Below are 14,286 nucleotides of genomic sequence, written 5' to 3'. Positions count from 1 at the left end.
CGAAATAGAAGGCAGGCAACATCAACATGACCAGGTACGGAGTACTTCAGACAAATAAACTTGGATGCGCTGACGGGTAGGGTATCATACGATATGATTGCTTCATATTCTATTTATGCATGTACGTAAATGTTTCTCGCAATCGTTGTGCTCAACAGAGTGTCCTGTAAATCTTCTTCCACAAGGGCCATGTACGGCGCAGCTCCTCCTCCTCTGCCGAAGCATGGGACTGTACTCTCGAAAAGCTTCTCCCAGTGTGGATGTCCATGGATGCTATGCTGACAATTTCTGTTCTGAACCACAGTTTATGTCCAATATAGAACAGAATGACGATTGGGACGGCCAACATCTTGAGGAAGAAGTTTCTGGCAGTGATAGTGGGCTGATCCGTGGGACTGGTTGGCACTGGAGATATGGCAACCCAAAACTGGGAAGCCAGCACCAGTATATTGCCAACTAATCCTAGGATAGACCCCAGAACACCGGCCTGTGAAACAAATGGTAGGTGATTTACCGAGTAGCCTGCGGCTGCCCAAGCTCTCCGGAATCGAATATGACAGAGGCAAATGCTGCCCCAAGTAAATAGACTGGACAAACCACAAATAGCGAAAAGCCAATCGAAGATTTCTGAATGAACCTTAACATTGACCAAGTAGGCCAGCAGGCCTAGAGAAGAGGCGAAAAGAATCGCGACTAAGGGTCGCCCCTTGCGATCAACGTAGGAAAATATGGCCGGCGCGTGCGACTGCTCAGCCAAGGAGGCCAGCGTTCTCGAAGATCCAAAGATGGCAGAGTTTCCCACACTCAACACTGCAATCATGATAACGGCATTCATAACGCTGGGTAAAATTGTTGAACCAGCGCTCTCGACGGCGATGACGAACGGACTGGCAACCGCATCGACAGAGCTTTGGCCTCCAAAAAGACGAGGCTCGTTGTACGGAACCAACAGAGTCACCAACAGCAGTGATACAATGTAAAAAATGCCAATTCTCCAGAACACTTGTTTGATAGCGCTTGGAAGGGACTTTCTTGGGTTCGCAGTCTCAGCCGCAGCCAGCCCGATGATTTCGGTACCGACAAACGAAAACGAAGATGTGGCTAAGACGCTGCAGAAGCCTTTGAAGCCGTTGTGTGTTGGGCCGGGATCTGTCCAATAATGCCCGCCAATATAACCACTGGTGGGCGGTCCTCCGATATTGATAACTACCCCGAGGAGTCTAGAGTGTTCATCTTGACGTTAGCAGGAGAACCATGAAATCATGCTAGGATTAAACAGCAGGTAGCTCTTACATGAAGCCCACAATGGCAGTTACTTTAACTGTGGAAAAGATAAATTCTGCCTCGCCATATCCTTTGATTCCCATCAGATTTATGGCGACGATTGCGAGTAGAAAGATGGTTACGAAGATGGATGGGTTAAGAGATGCATTCCAATATTGGATGGCCAAAGCCCCAGAAATCATCTCAACAGGCAGAGCGACAAGCCATTGTAAAGCATAACTGCCGCTTGCATTAGCAATAGCTCCGCTATCAAGCGTTGTAAAATGCGCCTCTACAGGAAATTGTATGTTATGATTGAATGCAGGCTTGGGAACTTTTTCTTTACTCACTTCCAACCCATGGCGAAACCCCATGATGGGTCCAGAAACCGACTGGAAAATGCAGAAAACGAACCGGCAACTGGAAATGCGGTTACCAATTCACCCATACTTTGCATAGTGCAAAATTGTATAGCACCAGTAACAAGGTAGCCAAGCAGTAAGGAAGCTGGGCCGCTTTGGTAGAGAGCCACGCCCGACGCCACGAAAAGACCCGTCCCTAAACTCTGCTGTTAGATCACTGCTATTGTTTCAGCTGAACTGTTGGAAATGTAACTATACCGACAGAGCCTCCAATGGCAATCATTTGCAGATGGCGGCCCTTGAGGTCTCGCGCAAGTGCAGAATTGGCTGTTCGGACGTTGGCAGCACGAAGATCATAGAAGCGGCCACCAGCTTGTCCCATGTCAGGGAGATCATCGTTGACATGATAGCCGTGGTTGCCGGTCATAGGAAGACCTCCAGGCACTCGACGAAAGCTGTCGACAAACCGGCGGCCCATTGACTTCTTGCGAGAAGTCCTAGGTCGCGAATTGGTCGTGATGGAATACGACGTTGCTACTGCGAACTGGCTTTGGGATTTGCTCGGCGACAAGTCGCTCATTTCGACCACTTCAAAATCCCTGGTGTATGTGATGCCATTTTTGATGGATTTTGGCTTTTCTGGTTCGTTGGATGCCATGTTTAGCTGCGGGAGGCCCTTCTAAGCCCATTTACAAAAGTGCAAAAGGCATGTAAAAAAGACGTCGATCCAGTTCGTTCGGAAAATTAAGTATGCATGGAATCATCCTTCGTGGCCGGGATAGAAGGGCTGTGGAAGGCCATTAGAAGGCACGCAATGCGAGACGCAGCTAGTGGCGTTCTTTCAGGGTGATAATCTCATTTCCTTTTCAAATCCTTCTTGGCACTCAAACTGCCTTGAAATGGTAAGCTCCTTCCGGTGATCATACGAAGAGCCCTATTGCGATTTGCTGATACGAGTACCATGCACACCGCGCCGTTGAAGAGTTTCATGCGCGCATCAATAGCCTCACGCCACAGCGTTCTGCTGGAGCCGAGGTCTCAAACGCCATTTTAGCACGCGCTAGATAAGAGTGGTTCGTTCATGACAGCGACAGTCTAGAAGACGTCTTGGAGTTTCTGCCCCTGCATACTAACCATGTGGCTGAGTGTGTGGGGATACAACTTGGGCTCCGCAAACCTGGGGTTGAGAGATAAGGATTGTCACTTGGCAGGATTCCATCTGAAACATGACTAACAGATTCGAAAAACGATGCCTTGACAGGTTCGTCGAAGATTCTATGGCATAATGGAATCAGCATGCACTAGCTGGTTGTGGATGTACGCAAGCGAAATGCATGGAGGCTCACGAACCACAAACCGCCGCGACGTTTTCTCTCCTTGTGTTAACTAAAACTGGCAAAGGAAAAGGGGTTATGGCATGTGAGGGTGTGACGGGCGTTCAAACTATTAGTCGATTACCTACTGTGGCTGGGAACTGGCTTGAAGATTTGCAGGCGCTAAGAAGAAATGTACAGAGATATTATTGGTAAAAGCATCTATCTGCGGCGGAGGCTAGTCCTTCCAGCGGGCACCAGGCGTTCTGGGGATCGAGGAGTGTCAAGGCCCAAGACCGCGGCAGGCTGTGGTGATCCGTGGTCCGGCTGGATCAACGAGTCATGGCTCTGCGTTGGACTAACTCCACCACCACTGGCCGATTGAGAGTTTGCTGAAGATTGGAATGCGGTATCGGCCTGTTTATCGTCCTGCCATCCATTGTCCTCCGACTTGGCCCGGTCCTCATTTTCAGCTTCATACCAATCGCTTCTAACAGCCCCTTGGCCTTGGGGTCGGGAAGTCGTCCCGCTGCTGTTGTAGCCTGGCCGAAACTTGGTCTTTCTAGCTCCGCTGTCTCTAAGAAAAGAGCCCAGAGCTACTAGATTCGCCACTGCGGTTGCCGCAAGCAACTCTATGGATGCCCACATAGATCGGACCACCTGGTCCCCATGCTGTTTGATGGTCTCGGGTATTCTGTAAATCGTGATGCCAACAGTCAAGAATCCAAAGCAGAAGAGCATAGCAAGCAAGACCTTGCGTCGTGTAGGAATGCGTGTAGAGACAATGATTGGGATCGGGAATATGATGAGTACGGCGTCAATGACTGCGCTGCAAACTCCCATTGTGAAGAGCTGTGCCACTCCTTGACGACATTGAGGCCCTGGGTCCGGAATGATTTGCCAGTAGTGAGAGATTGGTCGACACTCAGCCAAAGTGCTCACTAGGATGGCAAAAAAGGATGCTGCAAGCATGCCTCGCAAAACATTGATGAGTCTGGTGTAGACTTTCTTCGAGGAAGCGCCAGCCAGCCTGTTGAGAAACTCCAGCGTGGTGAATTTGAGTGTCCATATTCTGTTGAAGATCAATTAGCGTCCGTTGCAAAATCGTGAATAACACAGATGTAAACTTTTCCAAGGCGAACGTACGTGGCAGCATTGAATATTCTTCCAGCAAGCACAACTTTGCTCGCAATGACCCTGTGATCGATCTCCTTGGATGATAGCGTCAAACCATCGAGCTGAATATTGTTTGTGCCATATAACAGGACGACGTGAGTGCACGCAATGCGGAGATATAATGGCAACAATGCCAATGCCGTAATCTTGTCCTCGATGAAGAGCTTTTCCACTCGAATGTATCGTCCCGAGAGACGTAGCAGGATGAGACAGGTGCAAAACAGCGTTATCCACCAGGCAACGAGCAATGTGGGTTTCGCATCGCTGAACGGCCTTTCTGGCGGTGCCGATGAGTAGAGAGCCATATTTGAGCCCTACATGAAAACGATTGAGGAAACGCACAAGCTACCGACGATCTTGTGAAGATATCTCTTGGGTGATGACGCTTTAAGCAGCAAAGGAGATGTTACGCCATGAACTCGAGACAAAACTTAACGAAAAGCAATGCATAACACTAGCAAATTGATGTATACATAGTTACACGCCTATCCAATGGTAAATATGCAGGCTATGAACTGATAACGAGAATAAAATGGGCTAGTTACCACATCGAGGCCGATTGGCACATACGCTTGGCAGCCCCTGGCGTGACAACTATTGAACTAATCTGGCTCCTTCTAGAGGGCTGAACTTGTCTCGCCTCCGTCTCAATGTAATCCGGCTTCGCTCGTCCCGGCCGGCCGCCTGTGTTCTACCTACTTGAAGGAGCTGTGGCGTTTGGAGAAGTTGGGCGATCGGAAATTGCTGCTGTGCTTTGGCCAAGCATCCGCGGCCGCTCCTGTTGCGCCACCCAATCTAGCGCCATGGCTTCCAATCCATGATTGACGCGGTGAATCCAGTATGAAGAACTACTTGGCGCTAGGCTAGGGGTTTGGGGTTTGGACAGAGGTCGCGTACGACGGTACGAGGCATCTTGGCCGCATTTGTAGCATGTGAAGCGTGTCTAGTGCAGCAATGACCTGACAGGATTACAAGGAAGTGAGTTCAGCTTGCCAAGCATGTGTGGATGCCGTGCATCCTACCGAGATACCCCAACAGCCCACACGACTGGGCAAAATGGCACTCACTTTCTTCACATCATTCTCATTGAGTTGATGAAGCTGCGCATTCTATAGTGATACCACGTATGCATCGGCATAGATACGAGTACTTGGAGCTGCGTGCGGGCACTATAATAGGGCCTCAGCTTGTAAAAGTCAATGGATATGTGTGTGCAGTGTGCATCTTTTCTCCAAGTGAGCGCCAAAGTAGCTTATCAATAAACGGGCATAGGCTACCTCCGCTCCCAAGTTGTCCATCTGCATCGGAATGCTCCGCAAGACATAGTGAGCTATCTTATTTTGAGGAAAGTTCGGCTTCCATGCAGCATTCTAACGAAAGCACGCGACATATCGCGAACTGTTAGCGGGGGAAACGCCCGACATGGACTGCTTAGCTCTGACACCGCATGTGCAACGGGAAATAACATGGCTGCCTAGTCATATTACCCTATGGTATTTCGTTAGCAAAATGCAATTCTCTGTATTGCAGGTTACGCTGTTACCTATTTTGTAGTAACTTCGGATGCTAGATGGCCTCGCTTCTCACTCTTGAACACTATCGAAATGGCTACTGTTTGCTGAACAAGACGCTAAATACTTCCCCATGTTCGTCTTACTCTGATTCTCTCCCCAGGGCCGCGGCATGAGTCGTAATAAGGATTCTAAAACCCCACTCCCTATCATCATTCCCGTTTGGCTGATTAGGCCAACCCCCACTTATATCAATCACTTAAACGCTCATTCGCGAGTATCGCTATCGCATTCATCTCCTTGATCAGCCCATTAGAGATAAGGGACACAGACAATCGTTAAATCATTTATTAAATCTCAGTGTCTCCAGCATGAAAGGATGACACTGAGTCAAGAATCCTGTAGTTTCAACGGGAAGTTGGGCGAGAGGTGTGGAAATGCACCGAGCTCAATGGAGTCAGCAGCACACGCTGCCATGATATAGTAGAGTTCACAAACGAATCATTGTATACAATAAGTCGCAATCGGTAATTTAGACACCCTAATCTATATTATTTAAAAAAGGGGTGAAAAAAAATACAATGTCTCCAAGGCTATCATCCATTCATTAGTTGATCGTGCAAATAATCTTTCCCATAATTTTGTTAGTCTCCATCAGCTTGTGCGCATCGATGATATTTTCCCAAGGCAAAACCTTTTCGATGTAGACTTTAAACTGCCCAGATTGGAACTGTGGAAGGGCTTCTGATACGAAAGTATCTCTCAGTTTGCGCTGAAATTCTTCGTCTCGACTTCTCAGAGTTGAGCCTTCGTATCTGACTCTTTTGAAGGCTAGCAGTCCCATGTCGAATTCTTTCTTAAAGGTAAATCCGCTCATTAATCCGATCAAGACAATTCTTGCATCTTTAGCAGCAACCTTGAGGTTCTCAGCGAAGACATCAGGACCAATTAGATCAGCAATTATGTCAACGCCTTTGCCATCAGTTGCCTTCATCACCTGGTCGACCCAATTAGGATCGGTAGTGTTGAAAGCTGCAGTAGCCCCAAGAGTATTGACGCAGAAATCGCATTTTTCATCGGATCGTGCTGTTGCATAAACAGCCGAGGCCCCAGCGCTGAGGGCAAGCTGGATACCACTGATAGAAACCCCAGAAGCTCCAGCATGCCAGAGAATAGATTTGCCACGTGTAAATTCTCCGATCTTATACATCACTTTTGTTGCGGTAAGCCACGTCTATGTACTGTCAGCATCCAACCAGGGCAAGCCTAAATTTCCGATAACCTGCTGAGACTTACTTCGGGAATACCCGCAGCCTCTTCCCATGACAAATGCGGTGGCTTATGGATCAGCATATGAGTTGAGATAGTAATGTACTCGGCATAGGCTCCTGAATAATAGCCGTGTTAGCGAGCGCAGTTTTGAGAATGTTCTCTCGGAACCGTCGTCATACCTCCGTATGCCAAAGCGAACACTTCATCGCCAACATTAAAGGAAGATTCACTATTTTCTCCGAGTCCCTCTATGATGCCTGAAAACTCCAATCCCATAATTTTACCGACCCAGGGAGGGACAGGATATTCTCCGTCGCGCTGCATAATATCTGCGCGGTTGATACCAAATGCTTTGACTTTTACCAGCGCCTGGCCTTCCTTGGGCACTGGCTTCGGAATTTCTGTCATATAAAGGGATTCTGCTGGACCAACATCTCCCCGAATATCTATTGTAACAGACTAAAATTAAGATTGGAACTTCAAGTAATGATGCTAGATCTTTGAGAAGGTTGAGTCTTACCAATTGCTCTCATTGTGTTGGACATGATGTTAATCTTTTAAAAGTCAGGAAGTTTCAATTGCTTTTTTGAATGCTTACGAGTTGTGAAAGGGCTCATTGATACTGGATCTAATAGACTTTATATTGACATTTCTCTACCTGCAACCGCAGCATGCGTATTGCGGATTGAAAATCATGAGTGGGACGCATTTCTCTTAACGCCTAAAGGAATCTTCATGGCCTTTCGGGAAAATCGGTTGTTTCGGCATCTCGGAGGACTACATGCAACGCACACGGGCCTAGCTTCCTTGGGTGAATCAGCAATGGTAGCAAAGTCAAAGCAATATACAGAGTAGTCGAATTACTAAGACGAAGCGCCACACGCAGTCATCATCTTATGAGCAGCATCTACAGTTGCGCACTGCTCTAATACGAGAGACTCAAAATACACGCCGTCGAATCTGAATGTGCTTTGCCACTAGTTCCTGGAATAATCTCAACATATCCATTGCACAAGGATTACGAGATGTTCATATAGAGTATTCCAGTTCGAACAGTATTCCTGAGATGCAGGAGAAAACCATGTGTTGGGGCAAAATTTGTAAAGATGCTTCATCTGTAGCGCCACATGTAAAATGAATACAGATCAAAGCTATTGGCATTCGGCATCTCCAATAGCGAAGAAAGTCCCAAAGTAGATGATGCCCTTACTAAGGATTGGCGGAATGAGAATGCCGCAACTCAGTCATCTGCGAACGCTGTTTGAAGATTGCCGGGTAGTCATGTTACTAATTCTCACACACCACAGCCAACATATTCCATTTACAGTAAACACCAAAAAGGAATATTCTGTTTCTGGTAATCTACGTAACGAGCATTTTGCCAATTGCAGCAACAAAATTCTCTTTAGCTGGTTTGGGCATTTGCTATACCCATTTGAGGTGCAGAGTTCTGACAATTTGCTTTGATTGACGTCAATCCGAGGCCCCGAGGCCCCGAAAGCGAGCTACCGAGCCACCGAAGTTTGCAGGTCTGCTTAGAAATTTCACAGATCTCAAGATAGAACATGCAAGTCATTGTTTCTTATGCTCTAGAGTTATTGTTAATCAGATTTGTTCGAAAAGATGTATTGTTTAGGCAAGATACTATGTAGAGACAATTGAAAACTTTTTCTATATGTATTGTGCTTCCACTAACTTGGCACTTCAATGAGTATGCCTAACTGTACAGAATTAACAACGACAACATTTAATCGCTTCATTAACGACTAGGAGAGGATACATCAGGGTTTCAATAAAAAAAGCAAATAATTAACAGCTATATCAACAATGAGCATTGATCCCAAGTCGACCGAAGCCGATGACGATAAGCTGCAACGCCAGTCTAAATCCGAACAGCAATCCAGTGAAAAAGATGTTCCCGTCAGCGATGCAGAACGGGACGAAATAACCTTGAGCCGGGCACGAACAATGGAAAGCCAACACAGCCATACCGTAGGAGTGCCGTTGGCAGGCAGAGAGGACGCATCGCCACTGCCACCGATGGGAGCCGGAAAACCTTACCCTCCAGATCTCTTGGAGAAAGATGGATACATTGTGGAGTTTGAAGGCGCTGATGATCCCATTCATCCGCAAAATTGGCCTATGAGGACAAAGTCAGTATTAGGAGAGGAACATACAAATCTGCAGTCTAACATAAATAGGGCTATAATTACTGCGATATTGTCCATCACTACATTTATCACGACTTTCGGCAGTGGAATATACGCGCCCGCCATTTCGACAATAGCAGCAGACTATAAAGTTGCTCCAGAAGTTGCCACACTCGGCGTCACACTTTATGTCCTGGGGTTTTCGGCAGGGTAAGCCAAGTTCTGATCTAATATGACGTTTGTTCGGAGCAATCACCACTCTCGTCTACGAGACCTTATCTCACTCTACTATAGACCGGTGTTATGGGGACCACTCTCTGAAATCAAGGGGCGTCGGCTTCCTCTCGTCGTTGCCGCCTTCGGGACTGCGATTTTCCACTTCGCCGTAGCAGTCTCCAAAGATCTTCAAAGCATCATGATCAACCGCTTTTTTGCAGGCTTTTTTGGAACTAGTCCTCTTGCTGTGGGCGGTGCTGTGTTTGTGGATTTGTTTGACAACAAGACTCGCGGCATTGCAGTAAGATCTCCCATACAGACTCCCGACCTTACCTTTTTGCTAAATTATTCCTAGGTTACAATTTTCACATTGTCTGTTTTCATTGGCCCAATGTTCTCACCATTCATCGGAGGCTTCATTGTCACGAGCCATCTTGGCTGGCGGTGGACTCAGTATCTTTCGGGCATCCTCGCTTCCGCAGCGGCCGTGGCAAACTTTGTCTTTGTTCACGAGACTTATCCGCCAATTATTTTGGCTCGAAAGGCCGCTGAGCTGCGCCGGAGAACACAGAATTGGGCTATTCACGCTAAGCAAGAGGAAACCGAGGTCAACTTTCACGAAATGGTTGAACGCAATTTTATCCGACCGCTTCACATGCTCGTCGTCGAGCCCATCGTCTTGCTAATCAGGTATATCAACATTACTTATGCCATCACTCCCAACAATTACAGTTGCTAACCCTTTCGTTCATGTAGTATCTATTCTGCGTTTATTTATGGACTACTATATCTGTTTCTCACTGCGTATCCCATTATCTTCCAGGGAGTTTATGGCATGAGGCCGGGAATCAGCGGTCTCCCCGAGTTGGGTGCCGTACTTGGTTGCATTATAACAGGTATCATAATGGTTTTGAGAGCACCAATCTATAGGCGCAAACTTGAAGCAAACAACAATATGCCTGTGCCAGAATGGCGACTGCCTGAAGCTATGTTTGGAGCGGTTCTCTTCGCTGGTGGCATGTTTTGGCTCGGTTGGTCTGGCTATCGAAAAGAAGTTCACTGGATTGTTCCAACAATCGGTGGTGTTGTGACGGGGCTTGGCATCTCAATGGTTTTTCTTCAGGCGTTCAATTATCTCATTGACGCTTACCTGATGGTATGTGCCTGCTCCTCATGGATGTTCGATGTCTCCGTGCATTACTGACATAACGAATAGCTTGCGGCGTCAGCTCTAGCAGCCAATACTTTTCTGCGATCGTTATTTGGTGCTATATTCCCCCTTTTCGCCTCTTATATGTTTAAAGGGATGGGCATACAATGGGCAATGACATTGTTGGGGTGTGTCGCGGCTCTGCTGGCGCCTGTGCCCGTCATTTTCTACATCAAGGGCGCACAGATTCGAAAAGTGAGCAAATACACGCCCAAGCTCCCTCCTCCGGCAGCCACTTCGAAGCCTGAAAAAGAAGAGGTTTAAAATTACAGATGATAATAAAGAGACTGCGGGATTATGAAGAGTTTTTATCAAGTAGACTAATTTTAGAGTTGACACGCATACGGCGGTTTGGTTTGGAGTAAATTGCTGGATTTTGGTGTGCAAAGGCGTCATTTGTTCTCTAAAGATGCGCCCTTGGGGATACCATTGGGGCTTACCCCTCATCTCTCGATGCCGAAGACAGCCGCCAAACGATAAATTACTGACTCAAATCAGAAAACATCACAAGGGAACTGCCGAGATTGTTCCTCTTTACCTGCAACGGTTTATAATTAATAGTAATTGCAATTGCTATCATGGCGTCCTTCAAACCTTTGCACATTCTGGCCTTTGGCGCTACTGGCAACATTGGGAAACACATCGTCAACCAACTCATTCGCGCTACGCCCTCATTCCCCAGAATCTCAATCTTCACCTCTCCAAATACAGTGGCAACCAAGCCCGAGCTTTTGAGCCAGTGGAAAGATGCAGGCGTATCAGTCATTGTTGGTGATATCACCAAAGCGGAAGACGTGAAGAGAGCGTACGACGGGGTTGATACTGCTATCAGCTGCCTGGGGCGAGGGGCTTTGGAGCATCAATTTGAGCTCATCCGGCTGGCAGATGAATCAGACTCTGTCCGCTGGTTCTTCCCATCGGAATACGGCACGGATCCGGATCATGACCCTAGCAGTGCTTTCGAAAAACCCCATCAATTCAAGCGGAGGGTGCGCAAAACATTCGCAGAGGAAGTGAAGAATTTGAAACCTACGTACTTGGTTGTGGGGCCATACATTGAGATGTGGGTTGACGGCGACGAGACATTCGGCGGGTTTGACATAAAGAATAAAAAGGCGGCTCTTCTTGGGGATGGGGAGCAACCCATTGGATTTACAGCTATGGAGGAGTGAGTTACAATTCTTGGCGAGGACTAACAATTGTCAACCTAGCTAACGATGAAATGTGAACAGCGTCGGTAAAGGATTGGTAGCAGCGCTACAGCGCCCAGAGGTATCAGTTGGCAAGGTGCTCAAAATCGCCTCGTTTACAAAGTCACCCAATCAGATCCTGGCCGAATATGAAAAGCAGCTTGGATACAAACTTGATACCAAGTATGTCCCTCTAGCTGATGTTAAGAGCCTTGAGAAGAAGTTCTGGGACGAGGGTAATCCACGTGCCGTTGTTGGCACGCTGCGACGGATTTGGGCCACAGGCGGAGCGGTTTACGAGAAGCTGGATAATGAGGCACTTGGATTGGATGAAGGTCAACTGCAATCCCTTGAAGAAGCAGTGCGAAACCGCATTCAGGGCAAAGCATTTTAGGAGAAATGAAGTTGGCTAGAGACTCCCAGTGTGACTCAACTCGTTGACCTCTGGGTGAAGCAGTCTTAGAGCGAGCTAAGGCACCAGTGTTATATCGCAGGCGCAATCTCCAAAGCCAGACTTCCAATTTATAATCACAAAAAGAATCATATTACAGCGAGATAATCTCCATTCTTGCCACATACATCCAATTGTCGTGATTCTCCCATTGAACAAACTGCAACTACCGGTTTTTCTTGCGAATTAATACTTCATCGTTCCCTGTTCTTAAAGGCCTGGCAAGGCCCCAAAGACTAACAGCATGACTCAAGTATCCACCTAATTTTAATCTACACTAATCTATATATGGCAGGGGAAAGTCACTTTTAAAGACAGGATACGTAGAATATAGGCAGCACTGGCGGTGCATTTTAGGTATCGTAATCGTTGGTGTTACCTGGCTTTCTGGTCTTGGTTCAAGTTACTGGCTAACCGTACGCAATTGTCGCGGAACACTGTGCTGCTTGCTCTTCTGGTTATCCAACATTTCGCGGTTCCCGTCGAAATCTCAATCGTTCTGGAGAATGCAGGCTGGGGACGCTGGGATAAATACCAACGAGATTGTTTTGCCACGTTTTGAACAGAACGAATCAGCTTTTCATAGGTCAATCTTCCCTTTATAGTTACATGTATTCCTCACCCATGGTCGCTAGGTCCGCATAAGGCGAATCTACGTAGGATTTGTATAGAAATCTGACTTGACACAATTTATATTTTAACTTCTCCTATCTATTCTCAGTCCCATTTACCATCTTGAATCGTATTTCTAGATTCAAGCCTGTTCCTTTTCCTTCTCTGAAGGGCCATTCCACCAACGATAAATGCCCTTGCACCAGACCCAAGTCTCAATTGTGCCAAAAATGCTCAAGACAACAATGACAAAGACCTTTACATTTCTACTCATCCCCAGGCCTTCAAAGCTAAACGACGGGAGCTCTTCATTTTTCTGCTCCTTGTTGCGAAGACGAGTATAACCAGAAAAGTTTCGAAGAGTGCTGAGCTCATGGTTGATGGTCTGGAGCTTTCGGTTCCTTTGCCAGACGTTGAAAGTGACAGACATGTTGCGTAGCTTCGTGATGTGCAGCGTTCGAACGGCCGAACCGATACTGGTCGAAGTGAGCACTGGCTTCATTTTGACGGCCAGTCCCATAAATGTATTTATACGAAAAATGATTTTTTAATGAATGACTGATTTCGACTCGAGAGATTTTTTTTTAATGTCAAGAAAAGATAATTGCAGAAGGCAGAGCTCAGCTGAGCATTTATAAATCGAGTCGGAGTCGGGAGGCTGATAGTGCCCGCTATGAGCAATTTCCCTTGGCACTGTGCGTGGACATGGTCAGAGTGAAACCAAGCAGTAGCGTGTAAAATAAATCCACGGGATCCCGTGTACCTACTTATTGGGCGCCCTCTTTTGAGAGATTGAGATGAACTGGTGTTACGGTAATAGCTTTGTTGAAAGCTGAGTAGCTAATCTCCTCAGCACTAAAGATGAAGTGAATCTTCCGGCCCTCTATACTTCGGTTATCAGACTGATCAATTGAGAATTGCATCGATCATTTGCTAATTGATCTATCGGTTCATATTCCGCCATAGATATCATGTCACATAAGACCGTTTCTACAACCTCCTAACCCAGGGTCGTAACATTGGACTAGTCAAGCAATGAGTGGATGATGAGTCCGTCGCATGTTTGCAGAAGTCATAACCATCATACCACTGAGCATATCCAACATACTCAATAGAATATCCAGTGAACATAGCCCCAGCAATATATCTCCCGCAATGTGCCGTGATTGTTGCCAGCGCTTGGCCATATTGATCAGGAGAAATGTCAGTCCACACGCCTGGATCTGTATAAGGGACGCAAACGAAAGCCACAACATTCCCACGAATGGAGTAGTACGACGTGCCTTCATAGATTTGTGCTCCAGCAAGTTGCGTCTTGAGATCTGCTACAGCTGCATCGCAATTGCTGGGGTCCAGGTTAAATCCGCAGCCACAGTAAATGCCTTGATCACGAGGTTCAAGAGCCCTTGGTGCTACACTAGCCAGGTCATGCTTGATCTTTGAAGGACTGGAGATCTTTGTATGGACAGCTGTGCCGTCCTCACCAGTAGAGACTGAATAGACGCCGTCGGGGGTACCAGATGGAATAGTAAAGGCTCGTGCTAAAGCGGCAAGACTAAG

At 47.0% G+C, this 14,286-nt stretch overlaps 6 protein-coding genes across 6 annotated transcripts; 2 read left to right on the top strand and 4 right to left on the bottom strand.

Moving 5' to 3' along the window:
• Positions 1–151: 151 nt before the first annotated feature.
• On the bottom strand, positions 152–2,506 carry V8C40DRAFT_287333 (amino acid permease-domain-containing protein; the record flags this gene model as incomplete). The annotated part of the gene is made up of 4 exons (XM_083222704.1): positions 1,884–2,506; positions 1,614–1,821; positions 1,294–1,530; positions 152–1,220 (listed from the first exon to the last, which is right to left on the bottom strand). Exons 1-4 carry the CDS (start codon positions 2,281–2,283, stop codon positions 152–154), a joined length of 1,914 nt encoding a protein of 637 aa, XP_083073917.1. The 5' UTR covers positions 2,284–2,506.
• A 535-nt stretch (positions 2,507–3,041) lies between these two features.
• V8C40DRAFT_218601 (uncharacterized protein) lies at positions 3,042–4,805 on the bottom strand. Its single transcript, XM_083212198.1, has 3 exons — positions 4,660–4,805; positions 4,085–4,599; positions 3,042–4,010 (listed from the first exon to the last, which is right to left on the bottom strand). The coding sequence occupies exons 2-3, from the start codon at positions 4,417–4,419 to the stop codon at positions 3,161–3,163; spliced, it is 1,185 nt and encodes a 394-aa protein (XP_083073916.1). The 5' UTR covers positions 4,420–4,599; positions 4,660–4,805; the 3' UTR covers positions 3,042–3,160.
• Positions 4,806–6,190: 1,385 nt separating this feature from the next.
• V8C40DRAFT_244659 (NAD(P)H-quinone oxidoreductase) lies at positions 6,191–7,581 on the bottom strand. Its single transcript, XM_083215713.1, has 4 exons — positions 7,418–7,581; positions 7,077–7,343; positions 6,922–7,013; positions 6,191–6,859 (listed from the first exon to the last, which is right to left on the bottom strand). Exons 1-4 carry the CDS (start codon positions 7,440–7,442, stop codon positions 6,233–6,235), a joined length of 1,011 nt encoding a protein of 336 aa, XP_083073915.1. The 5' UTR covers positions 7,443–7,581; the 3' UTR covers positions 6,191–6,232.
• A 1,143-nt stretch (positions 7,582–8,724) lies between these two features.
• On the top strand, positions 8,725–10,737 carry V8C40DRAFT_287332 (MFS transporter; the record flags this gene model as incomplete). Its single annotated transcript, XM_083222703.1, has 6 exons — positions 8,725–9,050; positions 9,099–9,257; positions 9,342–9,564; positions 9,619–9,953; positions 10,020–10,419; positions 10,480–10,737. 6 exons carry the CDS (start codon positions 8,725–8,727, stop codon positions 10,735–10,737), a joined length of 1,701 nt encoding a protein of 566 aa, XP_083073914.1.
• A 131-nt stretch (positions 10,738–10,868) lies between these two features.
• V8C40DRAFT_244654 (aromatic alcohol reductase) lies at positions 10,869–12,234 on the top strand. The gene is made up of 2 exons (XM_083215712.1): positions 10,869–11,641; positions 11,706–12,234. Exons 1-2 carry the CDS (start codon positions 11,052–11,054, stop codon positions 12,055–12,057), a joined length of 942 nt encoding a protein of 313 aa, XP_083073913.1. The 5' UTR covers positions 10,869–11,051; the 3' UTR covers positions 12,058–12,234.
• A 475-nt stretch (positions 12,235–12,709) lies between these two features.
• V8C40DRAFT_244653 (uncharacterized protein) lies at positions 12,710–13,411 on the bottom strand. Its single transcript, XM_083215711.1, has one exon. It carries the CDS (start codon positions 13,244–13,246, stop codon positions 12,869–12,871), a length of 378 nt encoding a protein of 125 aa, XP_083073912.1. The 5' UTR covers positions 13,247–13,411; the 3' UTR covers positions 12,710–12,868.
• Positions 13,412–14,286: the final 875 nt, after the last annotated feature.

The sequence above is a fragment of the Trichoderma camerunense genome, assembly GCF_050948025.1.
Source record: "Trichoderma camerunense strain CBS 138272 chromosome Unknown V8C40scaffold_8, whole genome shotgun sequence".
NCBI classification, from domain to species: domain Eukaryota; kingdom Fungi; phylum Ascomycota; class Sordariomycetes; order Hypocreales; family Hypocreaceae; genus Trichoderma; species Trichoderma camerunense.
This window is presented reverse-complemented; position numbering and strand designations above follow the sequence as displayed.